The following is a 20,223-nucleotide window of genomic DNA, read 5'->3' as shown; positions in this document are numbered from 1 at the left end:
TAGGTTTTTAAAAACCTGCCGTTTAAAAGCAGCAACTATAATCCCGAAAAATTGCTGCACAGTGCTGGTCGAATGTAGGGATGTGGAAATGATTAAAACATTTAAATTTTAAAAACATTTATATAATTATTTAGATATCGTTATTTTAATTAGTGTTGTAATATTTTTGCCCAAACGCAATTCTTGTGTTTTGATTTTGCTATTTTTGTTCAACATAATTTTCTGCGTAAGTTCAGTTCAGGTGAGTTTTTATATATTTAAAAAAATCATGATTGTAATCACTAAAAACTAAAATATCGAATTATTTGACTCAAAGACGTATTTTAATCTAGTGGTAAATCATAAACAACATAATTTAACATGAAACTAAAAGAACATCCTGAGTCCAAGCAAAATAACACTGCAATTTTTTTTCTCGATTTCAAATCCAATTTTTAAAATGTTTAGCCAGAAAAAATATTTTCATCGTATTTGACCTTTAAATTTAATTACTGAACGAGAATTGAGAATCAATATCTTCAAAGAGAGGGGGGATACTAAAATAAAATCTACACAGTAAAAACAAAGCAGACGCGAGGGAAAAAATTAATTCCGACTATTTCGTAATCTAATGTCATGATGCTCAGGTTGAAAGATAAACGCCAATCCCGCCACGCTTTTCAATCCCAATTTGCAAAGCTGATTCGAAATTTGTCCGTCAAATGTTAGAGGCACTGTTGCACTGTCCCTTTAAATCGTGAGTGAAGTGCGGTGCCGCCGCCAGAGGTCATCGCAGTCGTCTTTAAGACTCAGCTGACCCGTTCAATAAGTTGATTGAGAAAACAGTGGGAATGTCCGCACGGCTGTCCGAGTACTCCGAGTGTAGCTGGACGAAAACTCGATCGGCGGCCGGACAGTTCTAGGGCGGCGCCATGAACCGCCACCAGGTGCTCAGCGGCGCCTGCAATGCCGGCGATCACTGCTTCGCCGTCGGCTCCGTCGAGGGTGTCCCCTTTACGGTACACCTACTTTTGCGATTTAAAGGGGCCCCCAGGGGCCCTTTCAACTGTGACCCCTCATGAATGTATTGGAATGGAAAATGGGCCTGTGCCCTGTTTTGAATTTTAATCAGGAATTTTCGCTGTGATTACCGTATAACACGGCCTAAATCGTTTTCCTGCTGCTCGTTCGGGGGTTTGACATTTTTGACAGCTTTTCCTCCAAAGGTCTGTTCGTCTATTTCAGGCATACGCTGCTGGGTGCAACATAGTGATCTTGGCCAGCACCTTCGAAAGGGTGCAGATCATCCCTGGCGCTAACTATAACTATATCAGGATCAGCTGCATCGACTGTTCCACGGACACTGGCAAAATTGCGGCTGCTTACGACAACAAAGTCATCATTTTCGAGCCCACCCCGCTGTTGCAAAATTCTTTTACACACGTGAGAAAATAGACAGAATTGAAATAAAAATAATCCAGCACAAGCTGAGCCTATTACTCAGCCTCATGTAATCTCTGTAATTTAAACGATTTGTTGTCGCTGCGGTGATTAGAGATAAAAATTAAGTGCTTATCAACTCAACTATTATTATTTAGAATTGATTTGGATTTCAGCAATTGGATTACCAATGGAAGCAGACTGCCACCCTGCAAGCAGACTCGGCCATCTGTTCCCTGTCGTGGAACATCGAAGGCACCAGGCTGCTGACTGGGGGCGAAGTCCTCCAGCTCTGGCACTACTACCCTCCTCCCTCGGAGGACGAAAACAGGAGTAAGAAAATTCTAGTCGTTTTATGAGTTAAAAATCTATTTCTTCGCCCTTCCAGCCGTGACCTTTGAAATTGGCGAGGAAGTGAGCGAGCAACCCCCGACCTCGCCGAACCACAACAATGTGGAGCAACCCGCGGTCAGCTGGGAATGCGTGTGGAAGCAGAGGACGGCCACGCCGACCGTGCACATGGCCTTCTCAGCCGACGGCACGCTATTCGCCACTGCTGGCAGGGCCGACAGACTGGTCAAAATCTGGTTCGAGCAGAAACCCTGTGAGTCACTCATTGTGCTTATTATCTGCGCGTGTTATTGCATTGCGGATATTTTTTCCTTCCTCATCAATAACAAGTTATTACTAGCTTGTGTAGCACAACTGTCATTAACCAGCGTAGTAAACACTAGAACTACATGAGTTGTAATTTGTATCTCTATTTGTTCTTGTTTTTCGATTTCCTTTTATAAAAAGAATGAGATCACTGACCTGTCAATTAATCAGATCTTGAGTAATGTAAATGTATTCTTGCAAATTTTGACATCAACATCCTGTAAAATTTGACCGATTTTATATTTTTAATCTCATGGTCCACTGAGTTTAGTTGAGAATTTGATGTGTGTTTGTCAGAATTTTTTTTATAAGAGAAGCCAAAGTAGGACATTCCTCTCTGGAAGTCGTGTTTTTTATACCTACTAGATTCAGCTGTCAATTGCAGCCTCTATTCATGGTATAATAAAAATAATGAAAGAAAAAAATGAATTCATACTGTCAAAACGATACAGAGATAAATAATAAATTAACATGATGATTTTTTTTCAAAATACACGTAATTAACTACCTAATTTGTATTTTTAAATCTTTTTATTTGCATGTCACAATTAAAATTGAAAATTATCACTGTCGACAATTAATAAAATTGTCAATACTTGATGCCGTTGAAAAAAGAACAAACTACCCATGCTCCTAAACAATGGCAACAGAAATATTATAAAAAGCGATACATAAGTTAAATGTAGTGTATTCTCTTAACCCTTATCTCTTGTTTTTCTTTCAGTGTTGTTTCCTTCAAAAAGCACTGATGGAAACGCCTCAGTCCCGCACACCATTAACGAGTTTACATACGGTTTTGTCTACATTGCACACCCTAGAGCGGTGACGCAACTCTCATGGAGGAAAACAAGCAAATATATGCCAAAGTGCGATCAGATTCCAAGCATAAAGATTGAATAATTATGTCGTAATCGTAGGGGTTCGGTGGCCAACATGCTGATCACCTCGTGCCGGGACAACATTTGCCGAATATGGGTGGAAACTGTGTTGCCGGACGACGGCCTCGTCAACATGAGCCAGTTCGACCCTCTGGCTGCCCAAAACCCGAAATTCCGCACTCACAGGCACAAGCACCGAATCATGCAAAGGCTGAAACACATGAAGTACGACATTCGCCTTATTTATTTATTTTGAAAGATACACGCAGAATTTTCTAAAAAAAAAAAAAAAAAAAATGTTGAAGATTGGTTCATGAGACTATCGTGGCGCTATTTTTGACAGCTCTAATCACCAGCAAATTATTCCTATGGACATTTTCCAAATCTTATTTCTGTTTGAAGGACTTGTTTCCACATTCGCCGGCATGCCAAGAGCCACAACTCTTCTCCGAGCTTGGCTGGCCCCATTCCAACACTTCCTTCGACCTTCAGCGTGCACGATTTCCACAATTATGGATTCCAAGGCACTGGTCTTACAACTGGTCTGCATTTCCACTTGGCCGCCAGCATTAACGCTGAAACCGGTGAGATTTTTCGCTGTTATATTTACTTTCAAGCGAGCAAGTGTCATTTACAGTAGAAAAGTACAACTCTGTTAGTAAGTTTTCTTTTGGTATACTTTGTAATTGAAAATGCTCTAAATTTTGTTCCAGATATTCCGCTGGTTCCAAGTCTGATCACAGCTGATCCTGACCAGGAGCCGAACTTCATTCTGCACTGGCTGAACAACAAAGAAATGCATTTTACTCTGCAAGCAGAAAATTTGCTACATGTGAGTCTGTCATAATTCAATTTGAGATGGTTCAAATATTTTTTTCTATGATATTAGGAACTTACCAAAAAGGCTGTTGAAAAAGAGGAAAACTATGAGCAGCACGACAACGCAACCTTTGTTGACGATGACGGCGCGTCTTCGGGTAAGTAGACAATTAATATAGTTCTACCATAAACTTTAGCTTTTTTCTGCAGCCAAGCCCAAAATTAAGCTGGTGAAAGGCTCCTCTCAGGAGGAAAGCAACAGTGATGAAATTAGCCAAGGACATCCTCACGCGAGCGTCCATTCAGGAGGAATCGCCAGCCACACAATGAGGTATGATTCAAAGTTTACTCGAAAAATATATATTTCAAATTAATCATTTGCAGTAACGCCACCTCTTTAAATTCTCTGGCAACCGAATCGGCTGTGCCTGGCGCACTACCAGCCGGTGATCCATTAGACATGAGAATCGAAAGCTTGCTTAAAGACTGGCATCATGGACCTGATCTCCTTTTCTCGATTCATCCCATTGACGGCAGTTTCCTCATCTGGTGAGATTTTAAAATATTTAAATTTATGTATCCTCCTTACAGATTAAAATTTGCATCGCAAATTATACTAAAGATGATGGAATTATTTTGTGATTAAGGGTCATGTCTTATAAAAATTCAAAGGAAAATTTATGTTATTCTTAAACCAAAAGTTCTAAAAATTATCCCGAGCTTTTTAAGTAATGAATATCACGCAAATCAGCAGCATATCAGGACTTAACTTGTTGAAATAAATTAAATTACAAGAAAATATGCATTAACCTAAAAAAGACCCATTTAAAAAGTCTTGAATATTTGTTGTTAAATATTAATCGAAACTGAAATCCTCAATTCAATTAAGTACATCAGAAAACTTAATATACCATAACTTCGATCAGGGTGGTCGAGTGGCTTGACGAGTACCACGCTGGCTCCTTCCGCCAGGCGCAAGTTTCCTTCTCAACTCGCATCCCGAACGCGTTCCCGCTGGGTGACGCGATGACCATGTCAACCAACATCAGCCTGTTCAACACGTGCCAATCGCTGGCTCTGCGAAACCTGATGAAGCCGCCCCTGCCGCGGACTATTCCTACCTCAGCAGCTGGAATCGTGTCCTCAGAGGGGCTGACGGCGGTAGAAGAGCATCCAGAGGGCAATGATGATCAGGATGAGGATGACGAAGACAAGTCAGGTGCTGAGAACAAGCAAGAAGTGCAGGGCAACCAAGAACAGGACTCAGACACGAGCTTCTCTGACTTCCTCAACTCTAACCCATCACCGGTGATCTCGATGGTGTCTAAGCACAAGAACGGCACGCTCAATCTCTGGCAGCTAACCTTCTCGGAGAAGTCCAAATTCAGCCAGGTGCTCAGCATTAGCCACGCGTCCAGGGCGTCTGGCCACAGGTTCCGGGTTAACGACATTACCTGCCACCCGGTGCTGCCCCTCTTGCTCACCACCTCGCACCACAACATACCAGAGATTACTACGCCCAATAGCGATGGCTACGAGTCTCCACAGGACAACTGCATCAACGACATGACTATTCTCAGCGTAAGTGTTAACACGTTTTTACGAAGTTGATTTTCAGATTATTTTTGTGAATAATAGTATAGGCTCTCAACTTTTAATATTACTTAAAAAGTCCGGAATTATTTAAATAATTAAACGAAAAATTGCAGGGTTTCTGCAGCGAGCTGATTTTATGGAGAGTAGATGCCGTGGGGCCTTTGTCCAAATCAGGTGGTGTTTCAGAACTTGCGCGAATTAACTCGCCCGAGATCTCCGCCTTTTCCAATGTCGCTTGGATCCCAACGCTGCTACCCAGGTAAGTCGAAATTCAAACCATCAAAAGAAAATATATTTAAATTAACCTCATTGTCAGCACCACTCTCGGCAACTTGTCCAACTCTCCGAGCGCGTGCTTTGTCGCGTCCGATGGTCAAAGTCTTCGCGTCTACCAAGCGGTGATCGACGCGAGAACGCTTCTGGCCGAGATCAGCACCTCTGAGCGAAGGAGTAGAATGATGGTGAGTCCCGTGCCGTTTATTTACAATACTTGCAATCCCATAAATCGTGTTTTGTTGCCGCAGGATTCAATGATCAGCATCTCAGAGGAGAGTTCAATGGACGACGGAGGCAAGCACGCTTCTCTGCATAACAAGATCAAAATTGTTTCGCAGCAATCCACAGCTAGGCCTGGATGTGTGATTCAGCTTGACGCCATAGCTGATGCCACCCATGTATGCTGTCAAATTTGAGATCCTTTGTTCTTTTTACTTAAGCTAATATATTTTATTACAGGACTGGCAGAACACGCAGTTCTTGCACGTGTTCCAAGAACAGTTGATCATCGGACAGAAGAGCGACACAGGCCCTGCAGACGGCCTGTTGGGCCCTGACTTGGGACTGATGGAGACCCAGCTGGGAGCAATGGTAGATTTGCAGCAAGCAGCCGTCTTTGAGGAGCCGTTCTACATCGTGGTGATGGAGAAGAGTGGCAAGCACACTCTTGTGCACATGTGGCGGCTTGTGATCGCCTCCCAGCCGGACAACCCTGAATTCTGCGGCAGTGTGATGTACGTGCCAGATAGTCAGTTGACGCAAGATGATGGCGAGGAGGACTTGGACCACCACGTTGGCGCCAGCCACGCCAACCACGAGCCCAGTCGCCACGGTGAGCATCAGCAGCTGCCGGAACAACAGCAGCAGCCGCAGACCTCACATGTCATCATTTCCACGACCAAAGTATGTTATTCTACTTTGCTCATCAGGCGTCTAATTTTCCTTAGTTTTCTACGCCAAGTTGGAAAAGTTGTGATTTTATAAATCAAGTGGAAAATTAATAAGTCAGTTAAGAAGTTCAAACATCTTTGACTGCACCTGCATCAAAAATTATTTTAAAATTAAAATATTAAATTTTTCTATGGGTTAGAAAATGGGAAATGTTTTTATTTTCTAAGATCTATACTCTTGATTCAGCAATTAGTGTCATTTCAATTTTGAATTTTCCTCAATTATCTTCAAAAAATGTATTTATTTATTTTTACCGCAACAAATGTGTATACATGAGATTTGGAATAAAGTGATTTAACATTTGTTCTGTGCTTAAAGGTTTGCACACAAATTTTGCCCTTGCCTGACGACGTTGAGGTGATCCACGCAGCGCCAGCTGCCGGCCACCTCAGTTCTGCCTCGATTTATCCGGCCTGTTTTGCACCGTACACAATCGTGACCGCTTGCTCAGATAGCACAATTCGCTTCTGGAACTGCAAGGTGACGAACAAAAAGGATGAGAGCCGGGATTATGAATGGTGCGAGTGGGAAATGCGACGCAAGGATAAAGAGTCCATGGTTGAGATTGCAGGTAATTCGCTTCTATTTCTTTTATTACATTTATTAATATCTTCTTTTCCCTAGGCAAGCCGCTGAATATCAGTGTAGCCTACAGTGGTCGCATCGCGTGCGCTTACAAGTACGGAAAATCATTCGCCAGGCCCTCTCGAAAGGATCCGCACGCTAGATTCGTCAACATGTGTATCGCCATCTACGAATGTGAGAGCACAGGAGGCTCTGAGTGGGTGCTTGAAGACACCATTCACTTGAAGAATATCAACGTGCCATACCTCTCTGAACCAGACTTGGACTCGGGCTTGCACACTGCTTTTTTCAAGAGGAAGTCTCCTCTTAAAACCACCTTTGAAGATCCTTCAGGAAAGCTAAGGTTAGTTTCTTAATTGCGTCCTTAATAAGCTTTATTAAATGCGTCACGATAAACATCCTTAAAATGTGAAAACATTAGGTCTTAAACAGTAGTAAATTTTTTTAATCTTGATTAAGGTTGGAAAGTTATTGTAAGTTTTGCTTCAATTGCAAATTAGTTTAACATGATTTGCTATGTTACCCTGAAGATATTGCTGAAAAAATAATGTCATTAATGTGTGTTAAAAATGATACTACCACGATTTTTATATTTTGATTCAAAATTTTCAAATTTAAAAAAGTACTGCACTGTATCATGAAATGTATGGACGTTTTTATTAAATTCCAGCACGGAATCATCACTGCCGACTGTGCAGAGCTTCAGCACCTTGCAGACACTGCGCAAGTCCATCTCAGAGAAGGGCAACGTCTGCCCGCTTACCCAGAAGCATTTGGTCCAGCTTGACTGGGTGTCAAACGAGGACGGCTCGCACATCTTGACTGTGGCCGTTGGCAGCACAGTGATGCTGTTCACGCCGGTCTCGAGCGATTTGGCGCAGGCCAACATGAAGGCGATGAAAGAGTCGCAGTCGACGAACAGGCCCATCCTGCGTAAAGCCTCATCGCTGGCTGCGCCGCACTTTGTTGACGAGATCCGCTGGATGAAGCTGAGGAAAATCGAGCTGCACACTGCTGACAACCTGCCCGCTCTGCCAATGCAGATTTCTTGGGTCCGCGATGGAATTCTGGTTATTGGCATGGACAGCGAGATGCACGTCTACTCCCAGTGGAAGCCTTCTTGTAATTTTAATCATTTAATCGTCTGCGTATTGGATGCAATTGTTGCTTTCTTCCAGTCTCAATCACCAACGACCACACACTGCAGCACCAAGAGTCTGAAGAAATCCACGATTCTAGAAAGCTTAAGGACGAGCAGCTTCTCAGCTTGGCCCAAGAAAGCTCGCAGAGGCAGCTGGCAAATGTTCGGTCTATGACCCATCTAACCAGAGTCAGCTCAATTTTGGGAACAGTGTCTGATAAAAAGAAAAGAGGTGAGTATCTTTTCCATTTTTTTTTTGCTTCTCTTTGCTTTTGGTGGCAAGGCTATGAAAAACAGGTTGTATTAATGTTCTTTCCGTATTTATTTTTTCATTTTGCAGAGCTGGCTTTTTAAATTTGGTTTTATTTTTTAGTTTTTGGACCGCTAATTACACTTAAAAAACTGCTTTCCTCAGGCCAATCCGAGCCGATAAACATGGACTACATGCCCGACTATGGGCTTTTTGAAGCGAGCCGCATCGCATGTCCAGTGCTGCCGCAGTATCACCCAAAACAGCTGATGGAGCTGCTCAACTCAGGCAAAATCCGGTGGGTGAAGGCCATTCTGGCGCATCTGGTGCGTTGCATCTCGAACACATGCTCCAATCGTCAGGGCTCGGTGATGCACGCAAGCAGCACCGACGAGGAGAGCATCTGCAAACAAAAGGGCTGGTCGCGTTCGCGCGCTCTTTCAGTTAGCTACGGCGCCGGTGGCACTACCAGCCCCCTTGAGCAGAGGGGCTCTACCACCGCCATCCCTGAGGAGCTGATGCTGGACTACGCAGAGATCACCTCCATCCCGCCGCTGCCTCTGTGGACGCTGCTTGCCGCTGATAAAGAGTCGGCTAGCACCAGCAAACACACCACTGAGGACAACCAGGTGATTTACATCAGTCATTTTTGTTCATTTTTTTCTGTATTTAACCAGAGATTATTGAAAACTCTAATTTTAAAGTGAATAAAATGCAATATAATTGCTTTACAATGTACTTTTCCAGCTTAATTTTGATAGGCTAGTTTTGTCCAATTTACTATGCAAAGTTATGTTTCGCAAATCTTAACTCTTATGCCTTTCCAGGATTACAATGATTTGTTTGACGCCAATTTGAGCATGGCTGATGAAACCTTGGAGGACATTCTAGAGGATGAACCCAACACTCAAAACAGGCCGGAACGTCGGCAGTCAGTTAGCGGCGACCGGCAAGGTCTGTCGCACTTTGGACCGCGACAGGGCCGCCTCCTTTCGCGCCTGCTCACACACACGCATTTGCCTGGCCTCTCAAGCCTCGACCAGATGCACTTGCTTGCACTTGCGGACACTGTATCCACGTGCAACACCGATTTTGCAGAGAGATTCGCAATTGATGCTGCCAAAACCGCCATTGCCAAAGAAAATTTGACAGGAGTACCTGGAGAAGAACCTTCCACAGGTTAGATAAAAAGGAAACAATATTTAGCTGGGGTTTTCAATGCAAGAAAGTCATTTTCTCAGACAATTCCATTAAAGCATTAAATTTTGGTGTCTGCAATGATTTATGCTTTGATATTATGTCTTTAGATTCGTTGGACGATTGCGGACTAAGGTTCCTGATGGCGATGAAGCACTTCTCATACCTGCTCAAGTGCTTACCGCTGACCCAGAGGGCTCAATTCCAGAAACAGGGCGTTGGCACTAACAACATTGTGTGGGCTTTCCACTCTGAGAGCGAGGAGGAGCTGCTCACCCTTATTCCATCATACTCAAAAAGCACCCTCAGGTGGAGCACCTTAAAGGAATTGGGTGCCGGATGGTGGATTCGAAATTACACCACCCTCAAAACCTGCATTGAAAAGGTGAAGTTTTTAAAAATTTCAGAGCTGCTGTTATAATCAATTTTTTCCGTCATTAAATCAATTGAGGATCTATTTAGCTTTTCCAAGAAAAATATTAGATGAGAAAATCTTTCATTGCAACTTAATTCATTTTTAATTTTCTAATTTCAGGTTGCTAAAGCTGCATTCCAAAACAAAGAGGACCCGCTGGACGCCGCCCTCTTTTACCTGGCCATGAAGAAGAAGAGCTTGGTCTGGGCCCTGTTCAAATCTAAGAGAGATGTTAAGTTGGCTGATTTTTTCTCCAACGACTTTACCGATGACCGCTGGAGGAAGGCAGCTCTGAAGAACGCCTTCTCCCTGCTTGGCAAACAGCGCTTTGAGCATGCCGCCGCCTTCTTCTTGCTGGCTGGCGCCATCAAGGACGCTATAGACGTAAGTTTACTATTTATTTGCATAATTTAATTTCAAATTAGCTTTTTTTAAATTAAGTGATATTCACACAATGAACACAACACTTTATCATAATTTAAAATTTTATACACCTTATATTCTTGCGTCAGAGATGTAAAAGCCTGCACTGTCTTTAACTATTTCATCTTTTACATCCAGGTGTGCATCAGCAAGCTGGACGACTTCCAGCTGGCCATGGTGATCGCCAGGCTGTATGAAGGCGAGTTGGACCAGACGCCACCAAGCCTGCGAAAGCTGCTCTATGAGGAAATCCTTGGTTTGAGTGTAGATGGCGAGGACTACAGCCCGTCAAAGGCCCACCCAGACCCCTTCCTCCGCTCCATGGCGCTGTGGATCCTGAAGGATTATACAGGCAGCCTAAACACGCTGCTGCACACTAACATCGGTTCCATGCACCCGCAGTACATTGACGAGGACAAGCCAGACGCCGCCCAGGCCAACCCTAACGTCTTCAACTTTTACGTCTACTTGCGGACGCACCCGATGCTCATCAGACAATACATTGCTTCCTCTGCCCAGGACAAAAACAAAGGACACTCGGTGAGATTATGAATGTTAAAATTTGTCATGGTGTCATAAGTTATATTTTAACCGTTTAAAACCATTTTGAACTTGGCAAATTCAATTAATTAAGTTTATGTCTAAGTTTGAGACCTTTTCCCTCAAAATTTCATTTCTATTCCTTCCCAGGTTGTCATTTCTGGCTTCAGTTACGGCGGCTCGGACTCAAAGTCATCCAAACAGGACAAGCAGTTGCTATTAGAAGACTCAATCACGCCACTGGAGCGCCAGTTGTACTTCACCACTGCCCACGCTCACTTCAAGGCAGGATGTCCAGCTTTGGCGCTGGAAGTGCTCTCAAAATTGCCCAACAAGGTGTTAGACTCCAATGGAGATGATTCGCCAAGTAAGATTAATTTAAAAATCTGTGTTTTGAATTACTGATTAATTTTTATCAACAGATATGCTTTAAAAATCTGTGTTTTGAATTACTGATTAATTTTTATCAACAGATATGCTGAGCAGTCCAACCAAGATCCGAAAGCAGGATTCACAAATCGATACTGGAACTTTATGCGAACAGACGGGCTGGGGAGGAGCCAATTCTTTCGATAAGAAAGGTAATTTGTTAGAAAATCGTGTTTTTTAGATTTTTATAATATTTAAATATTAAGACAGTTGTTCACTTTATCAGTTTACAACATAAATTTATCTATTAAATTTAGTAAATTGACCAACCTGTATTATACATAATTGGTATTTCTATATTGCTTCAGACGATGTGTTTGACTGGTCCCAGCCTGTAAGCAAACCTAAGGAAGAAGAAATCACATTCGACTGGTCACAGCCAGCGTCCAAATTCGAGGATGAGCCGCTTGACCTGGGCTTCGGCAAGGACGACGATGACGAAGACCTGGAAGACAGCGATGAGGAAAAGAAAAAGAAGGTAGAGCAAAAGTTGTCAGCTGCTGACACCCTTGAAGATGAGCACGATGAGCGGGAGCAGACAGTACCTCTGGACATCATGGCCCAGCAGCTCAAGTTTGTAGCCTGTCTAAAAATTCTGATGGAGGAGCTGTCCACTCTGGCCACTGGATTTGAGGTCGACGGAGGCCAGCTCAGGTACCAGCTCTACCTGTGGCTTGAGCGCGAGGTGGAGGCGCTCAGGCAGCTCTGCAACTACAGCGCCGGCGAGGACGACGCGGCTACCGCGGACGAACTGCTTTTAGACGAGTCCAAGGATGTTACAGTGACTACCACCTCGTTCAAAGCAGGAGAGAAGCCGACTCTGCATGAGATTTTGATGGCCGAAAAGATGGACTTTGAGGCCAAGGTGCAGAGAGCTGCCAAGCGCAAGAAGTGGCTAAAAGGTATGCTATTATACTAACACAATCTTTTTCATATAATCATAGCTGTGAAAGAACAACAATATTCTCAAAGCAGTGAATTGAATTTTAAATTTTAAGTATGAAATTGCATCCGTGACTTTTACTCTTTTAAACATCTAATTTAATACTATTTTCCATTGTAACTCATTGCTGATTTCAGCAAACGAGACTCTGCTTCGCACACTACTGAGCTACTGCAGTTTACATGGCGCCAGCGGTGGTGGCTTGGCCTCTGTGCGGATGGAGCTGGTGCTTTTACTTCAAGAGCTGCAGCAGGAGAAGACACAGCAGCAGCTATTGTCGCCCCTGCCCTTCCCAACCACCCTGCCGCTGCTATCTGCGAGTGTGGCCTGCAACAAGACCGTGGTGGCCGACCCGGTGCGCCACCTGCAGGCCAAGACGCACGACATGCTGCAAACCATCATCGAGTTGCGCTACCCGCCTATGCCCACCAGGATCCACTTCTCAGAGGTCTTTGTCCTCAGGGACCTGTCCGTCGCACTCTCCGCCTGCATCTACCAGTCTCTCTGCGACTCGGACACGTTCAGCGTCAAACACGTTCACCAAGATGGGTGAGTACTCATTTCTGTTGATCAAAAAATAAATTTTCAATGCGTGTATAAATTTAAAGCAGCTGTACAAATCCTATAAAAAGAAAGCGGGAGATTTTTGTCAATTTTCATGTTATTATTCTTGTATTGCAAGGAAAAATGTCATAAAATACAAATTTTTTCTATTTTACGGACAAAGACAAATTTGTTGATATTTTTTCCTTTCTGGTAGAAAACATTTTTTTTAAAATGAAGTGATTTTGATTGAAAAGTTTATTAAAAACCACAAATGTTTTCCTAGTCTCCCAGATTTTTTTTATAAGTTTGAAGTTATTAAAATCACGCATGATCTCGCAGTTACCAAAGCGCCGGTATGGAAACGCTGGCTAGACTGAATGTTGTTTCCCCAAGCAGTCATCTGATTGCGAGCTCTGGCCGAAGGAGGAGGTACAGCAGCGACGAGCCTCTGCAGGTGACGACCCTTCCTAGCAAGTGGCCAGGTGTGTATCTAAGATTGAGCTTTGCCCATTTACCGGCTCTTCATCTCTGTCTCATATTTCAGGTGTTACCAACCTGCGAGCGTTGCTTGCTCGTGAAAAGGACGAAGACACACCCAAACTCAACGTCCTTCTCTGCGAGGCCTTCATCGCCACGTACATGAGTCTTGTTGTGTACGCCATGTCCACTTGTGACTGCAACATCCTCTTCAGACTGGTTGGTCAGAAGTTCAGCAACGCCACCTGGGCCAGCCTTTATGGTGGGGGCGTAAAGAAGTTGCTCAGGGTGGCTAGCACCCTTCCTGGACCACAGGTAAACTATTTCCTGACTTTCAGCCAATTAAAAAATACTGACAAACACATTGGCAAAATGAGTATTTAAAGTGTTGTAAAATCCTGTTTTAATACTCTGAATCTGAACCGTACCTGCTTGCCTGATTACGACAGAAAAGGATTTAAACTGTATTGATATTGATTAATAACTATTGGAACTTAGAAACAATTCCATCTTCAAACTATGAGAAAAGGAAAAAACATTTGGGCTAGATTTTATTAAAAATGAATACGCAGTACAAGAGCGTGTGATAGTAATTTTACCTTTACAATTTTATTAATTTATTAGCCTTTCCATGCCTATTTGATCGCCGGTGTGATTTCCCATTTGCAAAATCATTTTAAATTTTATCTTCATGGCGCATCAGTTATTGTATTTTTTAAGACCCCTTAATATAGATCAAATAATTAACTGGTGGAATACACCTTGCTCCATAATCTAAAATTATTATCTTGAAAATTACTCTTTGCAAATGTTAGTTATAATTAACGCATTTGTTACCTGCCCACTCGCTCAGACTTCCCAAGGAAGTGTTGATAAGGAGGTGCCACCAAGCACGGACACTGCTGGCGCCATGTGGAACGCGGTGACCAGCCTAACAAAGCAGCGGGTGCGTCTGAACATGAAGCTGCTGGGCCAGTTTGGCAGCCAGTCAGGTACGCAGCCGATGAAAGAGGACCGGCCGACCTACCGCGAGCAGTTCGTGCCGCCTGAGATGTCGATGGTGTCCTACTTCCTGATCAAGCCTCAGCCGCCAGTGGACACTGAATACGTGGACTACGACTCGGCAGACTCTGCCGAAAGCGAGGTGGAAGAGGAGGAGGAAGACGTCTTTGAGGGTTCCACGACCGGGAACGAACGCGAGGACAAGGACAACACAGAGCACTCAAACCCCAACAGCTTCGCGTGGTGCGTGCTGAGGCTCGCCATCACCACGCTTGTGCAACACCAACTCAAGGACTTCCTCAACGTAGCGGGCATTGAACTCCAAGGTGAGTCAATCCACATATTGCTTTTCTCATAGAGAATCATCTCAAAGCCATCACCAGCAATTTTTAAATTTAATCTTATCTACTAAAATTTGTTAATTTTTGTCTTAAAAACTAATTTCCTCAAAATATGATTTTTGTTTTATTTTCAATTTAAAATTAAAAGGATTATTAAAGTTCCTCAAACAAGCACAATCTACATTAATAAAATGAGTTGTGCATGTGCCCAAACATCGTCAAATAATACCGCTGTAAATTAAAAAAAAATCAATTTTTTATTGTTTCACGAATTTCCATCTCAAATATTAAATCTTGATTTTTCTCTTGAAATCTAATGTGATAATTACCGTAGCAAAAAAGAAATTGTGGCGTGACCAACGATTTTCAGAACTACCAGTGAGCAGTCCGCTGATCCATGCTGTGCTGCGCGTGGTTTACCACTGGGTGGAGGTGCTGAAGGACGACCTGGACAGCAAAGGTGCTGCGCCAATCGACTTCATCCCAGGCTGCTTCGTCGACTCAAACACTACCTCAGGCCCTGCCATCCACAAATATAGATCTCTGCTCGAGAAATTCAACACACCATTCCAGTGAGACATTGACTGTGAACGAGTCAGGAAAAGTCTTTAAATTTTCTCTCTCGCCGCAGTCCCAAACACCCCGCCGCCTCGCCCGCCAGGCGTCTCTGGAGCTACCTGGTACGCCAGGAAGAGGTGCAGGACATCTTCATCCGTGCCGTGTTTGGCAAGAAGCGCATGATGACGCAAATCCTGTCCGGAGACCCGTTGATGCGGCCCGATGACGGCGCACCCGATCCCATCCACCACCCTGCCTTGCCAGAGCCAGTCCGCATCATCCACAAGGACCAGGACTCGATCTCTGCCTTCTGCCTCAACGAGGTGAGAACTTTCTACCAGTTCGTTAATTATAGGCAGTGATTTTGAAGCTAATTGTCGCAATTTTTCTGCCAATTAACATTACGTTTATTCAGAAATACATTAATGCATCCATGAATTATTGATAAAATTTTGATTAATCACGCATGGTTTTGGGAGAAAGAAGACGGTGTTAGGATATTTAAAATAAGTTAAATTTAGGGTGAAAGCGTTTGCGGTAACAGCCCTTAAAAAAAGAAATTAAAAAAAATCACAAAAATTGTAACTTAAGAGAAAGGTATTCCAAGGATTTCTTTTTCGCCTCTTAAATTCCAGATTTTCATGGTTTAAATCATGATGGTTTTAATTTTATTCTCAGGTGTCTAACGGCTTGTTGGCTCTGGCAACTCCGAAAGAGGTTCAAGAAATGGACATTTCGTTGCTGCTCGAGTCGCCAGCGTGGTTTGAAGATGAATGTGATTTTGACATCATCAATTTGTCAAAGTAAGTCTTGATTCGCTCCGATCGACGGTTCAATTATTTGTCAATCTCTTAAATTTTGAATTTGCGATTTTTAGGGAGCCGGAGTTAGTTCCAGCGACCAGTTTCTTGGTCATCCAGACGGCAAGCGACCGGCCCCTGTTGGCGCAGGCGTCGCCGAACAACGCGGGTTCGCATCCAAACACGTACGGCTCCTCCCCGGCTGCGCAGGGTGGCATGGCCGGACAGACCGGACGGGGCGCCTCAGTGGTGAGTCTGGTCCCTGCTCGGGACGGAGTTTGCATGGCTTTTCGACTCTCGATACTAACCCTGGATGGTGATGCAAAATTCGGGTCGGATTTTCACGATGCATGCGATTTTGCACCACCGTGAAAACGTCTGTCTAATTAGGGTGTCTGATTAACCAAGATGCTTTTGTGCTTTTCTGTCTGTTCCTCCGCGGCTCTCAGATTAAAGGGCTCAACTTCCCTGGGTCACACAACCCGCGCTTCTGTCAGTTTGTGATTGAGCGTAGCAGACACATGCTGAAGCCGGTGAGCACCATCATCAACTACCAAACCAAAAAAAAATCGAACTTGCGTCGACTTGAGTTTTCACTCCTATTTCGTTCCAACTTCCTTCTCTTTACGTTGTTCAACTGTTCAGTGCTGTGTCGCTTTTGGTTTCAATCGGACTTATGAAATTGATTTCGAATTATTGATGCCAAATTTTAATTTGGACATAAATTGAGCCATCTCCTATCTCTTTCAGGTCCACAAACATAAAATGGACGGTATTCGCCGAATGAGCGCCCACCCTCTCATGCCAGTTTGTAAGTTTGAATTTTTCGCCATCTCAATATCCGGGTTTAAACACGTTTCGGCTCCTCAGACCTGAGCGGCTCGCAGGACGGATCCGTGCAGCTGTGGGAGTGGGGTCACACCCAGCCAGTGGCGACCCCCCGGCCTCCGGGCACCTTTGCCAAGGTGTCCAGGGTGCGCTTCAGCCAGCACGGAAACAAATTTGGCGTTGCCGACGGAGACGGCCACGTCAGCCTCTGGCAGGTCGGAATGGCCTCCAGCGTCTCCAGGCCCTTCTTCGTGAGTTCTAAACTTCAGTCTTGTTTCTATTAAATTTTTTAATAACGTTTTATGGACATCAGTTTGACGGAGTATGAAATGCTTATTTATTGAGATTTTGTTGAGTATTTTTTATTTAACTCCGGTTAAACTGAGGAAAAAATAAAATTAAGAATTTAAATATTATTGTAAATATCAACATCAAGACTTTACTATTCTAAACTTAATATAAGCAGATTTTCACAAAAGTTGATTTATTTTACATACACTCTGTTATTAAATTCAAACTTTCTATATTTACTAGTTAATTTCTCATTTTCAGTATTTTCTTAATACAATTTTAACGGAGCATAATTCCTATTTAAATTGTTTAAGGAAGCACGAGGCTTGCATTAATTAAGTAATATCTAGTTTCTGCCGCAAACTTTTTTGTATCTTAAATTACTTGTTTTATATTGAAATTTCAGAACTACCAGTGCCACAGTAAAATGGCCAGCGACTTTGTGTTCCTGGGCTCGTGTAGCCTGCTCGCCACGGCTGGACACAGTTCCGAGAGCAAAAACGTGTCGCTTTGGGATTCGCTGCTGCCGCAGAAGAAGGCCCTCGTCACCTGTGAGACTCGCTATACTTCTCCCTTGGTGTCTCTTTTAATTAAAAAATATTTATTCCAGCTTTCGCTTGCCACGAGCAAGGCGCCTCAAGTATAATTTACGCGCCGCAACACCAAGCCATCATCTCGGCGGGCAAAAAGGGTGACATCTGCATTTTCGACGTCAGGCAGCGCCAGTTGCGGCAGCGCTTCCAGGGTCACGAGTCCGCAGTTAAGTGTCTGGCGCTTGACCCTAATGAGGAGTTCTTTGTCACTGGCTCCGCTGATGGAGATATCAAGGTATGCTCTTCAAACTCTAGTAATTTTTTACTAGTAACAAAAATTAAGAATGTTTGGAATTTAAGACTTGATTTTTTCGTGCGTCTGATTTTTTAAGGCTTCAAATTTTACTTTTAAAATTTTCCATCGTAATTTCTTAAACTTGCAAATGAGTAAATGAGTTTACAACAATTTAAAATTGTAGCATTCAAATTTCCAAGATGAAAAAACGACAATTTAATAGATTAAATTTTATTTAGTTGCTTAGATTTGTCTGTTTTTAAACAATTTCAATCAAATATTTTTTAATTTAATTTAGTCAATTGTTAGAAGCAAAATTAAATCTTTCCATGAAGAAATTTATTTCCTGCTTAACCTTTCTATTGAATTTGCTAAATATTTGTGAAGTCTTTATTCCATTTATTCCCTTGGGGGTTAAATTGAAATTTAAGGTTCGATTCAACATAATTATTTGTGTTCAGGTGTGGAGTATGTCGACGCTGCAGCCATATTTCATGTTCCCCGGCGAGCACGCGCGTTCGAGTTTCTTCAAGAACATCGGTCAGGGTGTGACGCAGCTGCACATCGACTCAAGCTCGCGGCTCTTCTCGTGCGGCGCCGACGGCTCGATGAAGGTACGCCAGCTGCCTGAAAGAGACTTGGTCGTGCAGTCCATATACTAGTTCCACTTCTTCGCCCCGACACGTGCACTTACTTTCTTGACAATATAATCAACACTCTTGATTTGACTCGATTTTTGTGGGAGGCATTTATGAGTTTTTTGTCTATTTTCTCTTGTTGTTTCGGGTGAGCGAGCAAGCTCGCTGCTCTTGTTGCTGTTCAAATATTCAACGTGTCTTTCAAACAAGATCAATTGTGCCGTGAATAGTTACTCAGCTGAGAAAAATTTACCTGTTGTTACGTACCGTAAACCGATCTAATAACAAAAGCCGCGTTTTTTTTTAAATATGAAAAGTCGAAAAAGAGGGCGTTGTTTTTTGAGCTTGCTTGTTCTGAAATTTGAGGACGAAAAATTGGCCGGGAAATCCTATATTCTCGTGGGTGTAAATCGACAATATGTAAAGTTAAGAGTCGTTTGAATTGTTGCGTTTGGAGCGATGTCGGAAGCTGCTTCACAAACGTGTAAATTGATTATCCCACACTTGTAACATTTCCATAATAGCAATATAATAATGGACAAACCACATTAGCTGTCGGTTGTTGTAGTCGAACGTAGCGTGTTAAGAATCACGCCGGCGGAGCTGAAGTTCGCCTCGTTGAAACTGTGTAAACCGAGAAAAAATGCGAAGAAAGTAAGGAAGAAAGCGTTTTTGCCTCTAGTCCCTCCCAGCAGTCGGTGCTTGATTTAATTTTCTTTCGTTTTATTTTTATGTCGTCGCCATTAAACATTCCCCGCGCATTGCTCTAGGGTTACGGCCGATGAATTTGTTATTTTTTACTATGTTGTATTGTGTAAGACTTTAAAAAGCTGTTTAGACGCTAACGGAGTCTGAGCATTAATTCGAGCGTTGTTAATTTCGCCCTACTCCCTCCATTGTGATATTTAAGCTGATTGTTTCAGACGAGATTCGCGTCGTAAGCGAAAAAGAACAAAAGAATTGGCGACTTACATGGTTCTTAATTATAAGTCAGGAAATCGTTATTCGCTAAATAATTACAAAGTGTTTGATCAAGAATATAAATTGATGATAAATACCCATATTACGAAAACAACTCATGTTTTATTTCCAACTTAAATCTACCTGATATTAAACGAAAAATTAATTATAAAAATCTAGGAAATGTGGATCGGCAGTGGTTTGTGAACGATTTTTTGTTGCATTTTGAGTCAAATATTTACAGAATTGGCAGTTGGTCTTCGCTATGCGTGAAATACGTCTCGAAATTATTCTAGATGATATTTTAATTCACTAACGTTGCTTCATAGAAAGTATGAAATATTATTTATATCAAAATTTAAAGTTTCCAAACAATTCACCAAAATTATATGGTAACTCACCCTCCGCCTTTTTGGATTTTCTTTTAAAATTTGA

General features: G+C 42.8%; 1 protein-coding gene across 2 annotated transcripts; it reads left to right on the top strand.

Annotated features, from left to right (window-relative positions):
- The first annotated feature begins 771 nt into the window (after positions 1-771).
- On the top strand, positions 772-19,891 carry Rbcn-3A (Rabconnectin-3A). Of its 2 annotated transcripts, none has more exons than XM_065477580.1 (42): positions 772-998; positions 1,225-1,422; positions 1,596-1,752; positions 1,808-2,023; positions 2,801-2,942; positions 2,994-3,179; positions 3,357-3,538; positions 3,668-3,786; positions 3,844-3,931; positions 3,984-4,104; positions 4,158-4,322; positions 4,700-5,354; positions 5,483-5,628; positions 5,686-5,830; positions 5,894-6,043; positions 6,105-6,548; positions 6,915-7,167; positions 7,221-7,524; positions 7,852-8,303; positions 8,360-8,554; positions 8,738-9,201; positions 9,400-9,751; positions 9,880-10,154; positions 10,305-10,568; positions 10,746-11,147; positions 11,298-11,514; positions 11,621-11,728; positions 11,885-12,478; positions 12,657-13,068; positions 13,405-13,547; positions 13,610-13,857; positions 14,396-14,870; positions 15,256-15,457; positions 15,517-15,766; positions 16,122-16,246; positions 16,321-16,492; positions 16,693-16,776; positions 16,994-17,054; positions 17,114-17,322; positions 17,769-17,913; positions 17,973-18,190; positions 18,652-19,891. In XM_065477580.1, the coding sequence occupies exons 1-42, from the start codon at positions 912-914 to the stop codon at positions 18,850-18,852; spliced, it is 10,026 nt and encodes a 3,341-aa protein (XP_065333652.1). In that variant the 5' UTR covers positions 772-911; the 3' UTR covers positions 18,853-19,891. The 2 variants fall into 2 exon arrangements, with proteins under 2 accessions (XP_065333652.1, XP_065333650.1); XM_065477578.1 differs by having other exon boundaries at positions 15,220-15,457.
- Positions 19,892-20,223: the final 332 nt, after the last annotated feature.

The sequence above is a fragment of the Cloeon dipterum genome, chromosome 2, assembly GCF_949628265.1.
Source record: "Cloeon dipterum chromosome 2, ieCloDipt1.1, whole genome shotgun sequence".
Taxonomy (NCBI): Eukaryota; Metazoa; Arthropoda; class Insecta; order Ephemeroptera; family Baetidae; genus Cloeon; species Cloeon dipterum.
Note: the sequence above shows the minus strand (reverse complement) of the source record. Positions and strands in the feature narration are given on the sequence as shown.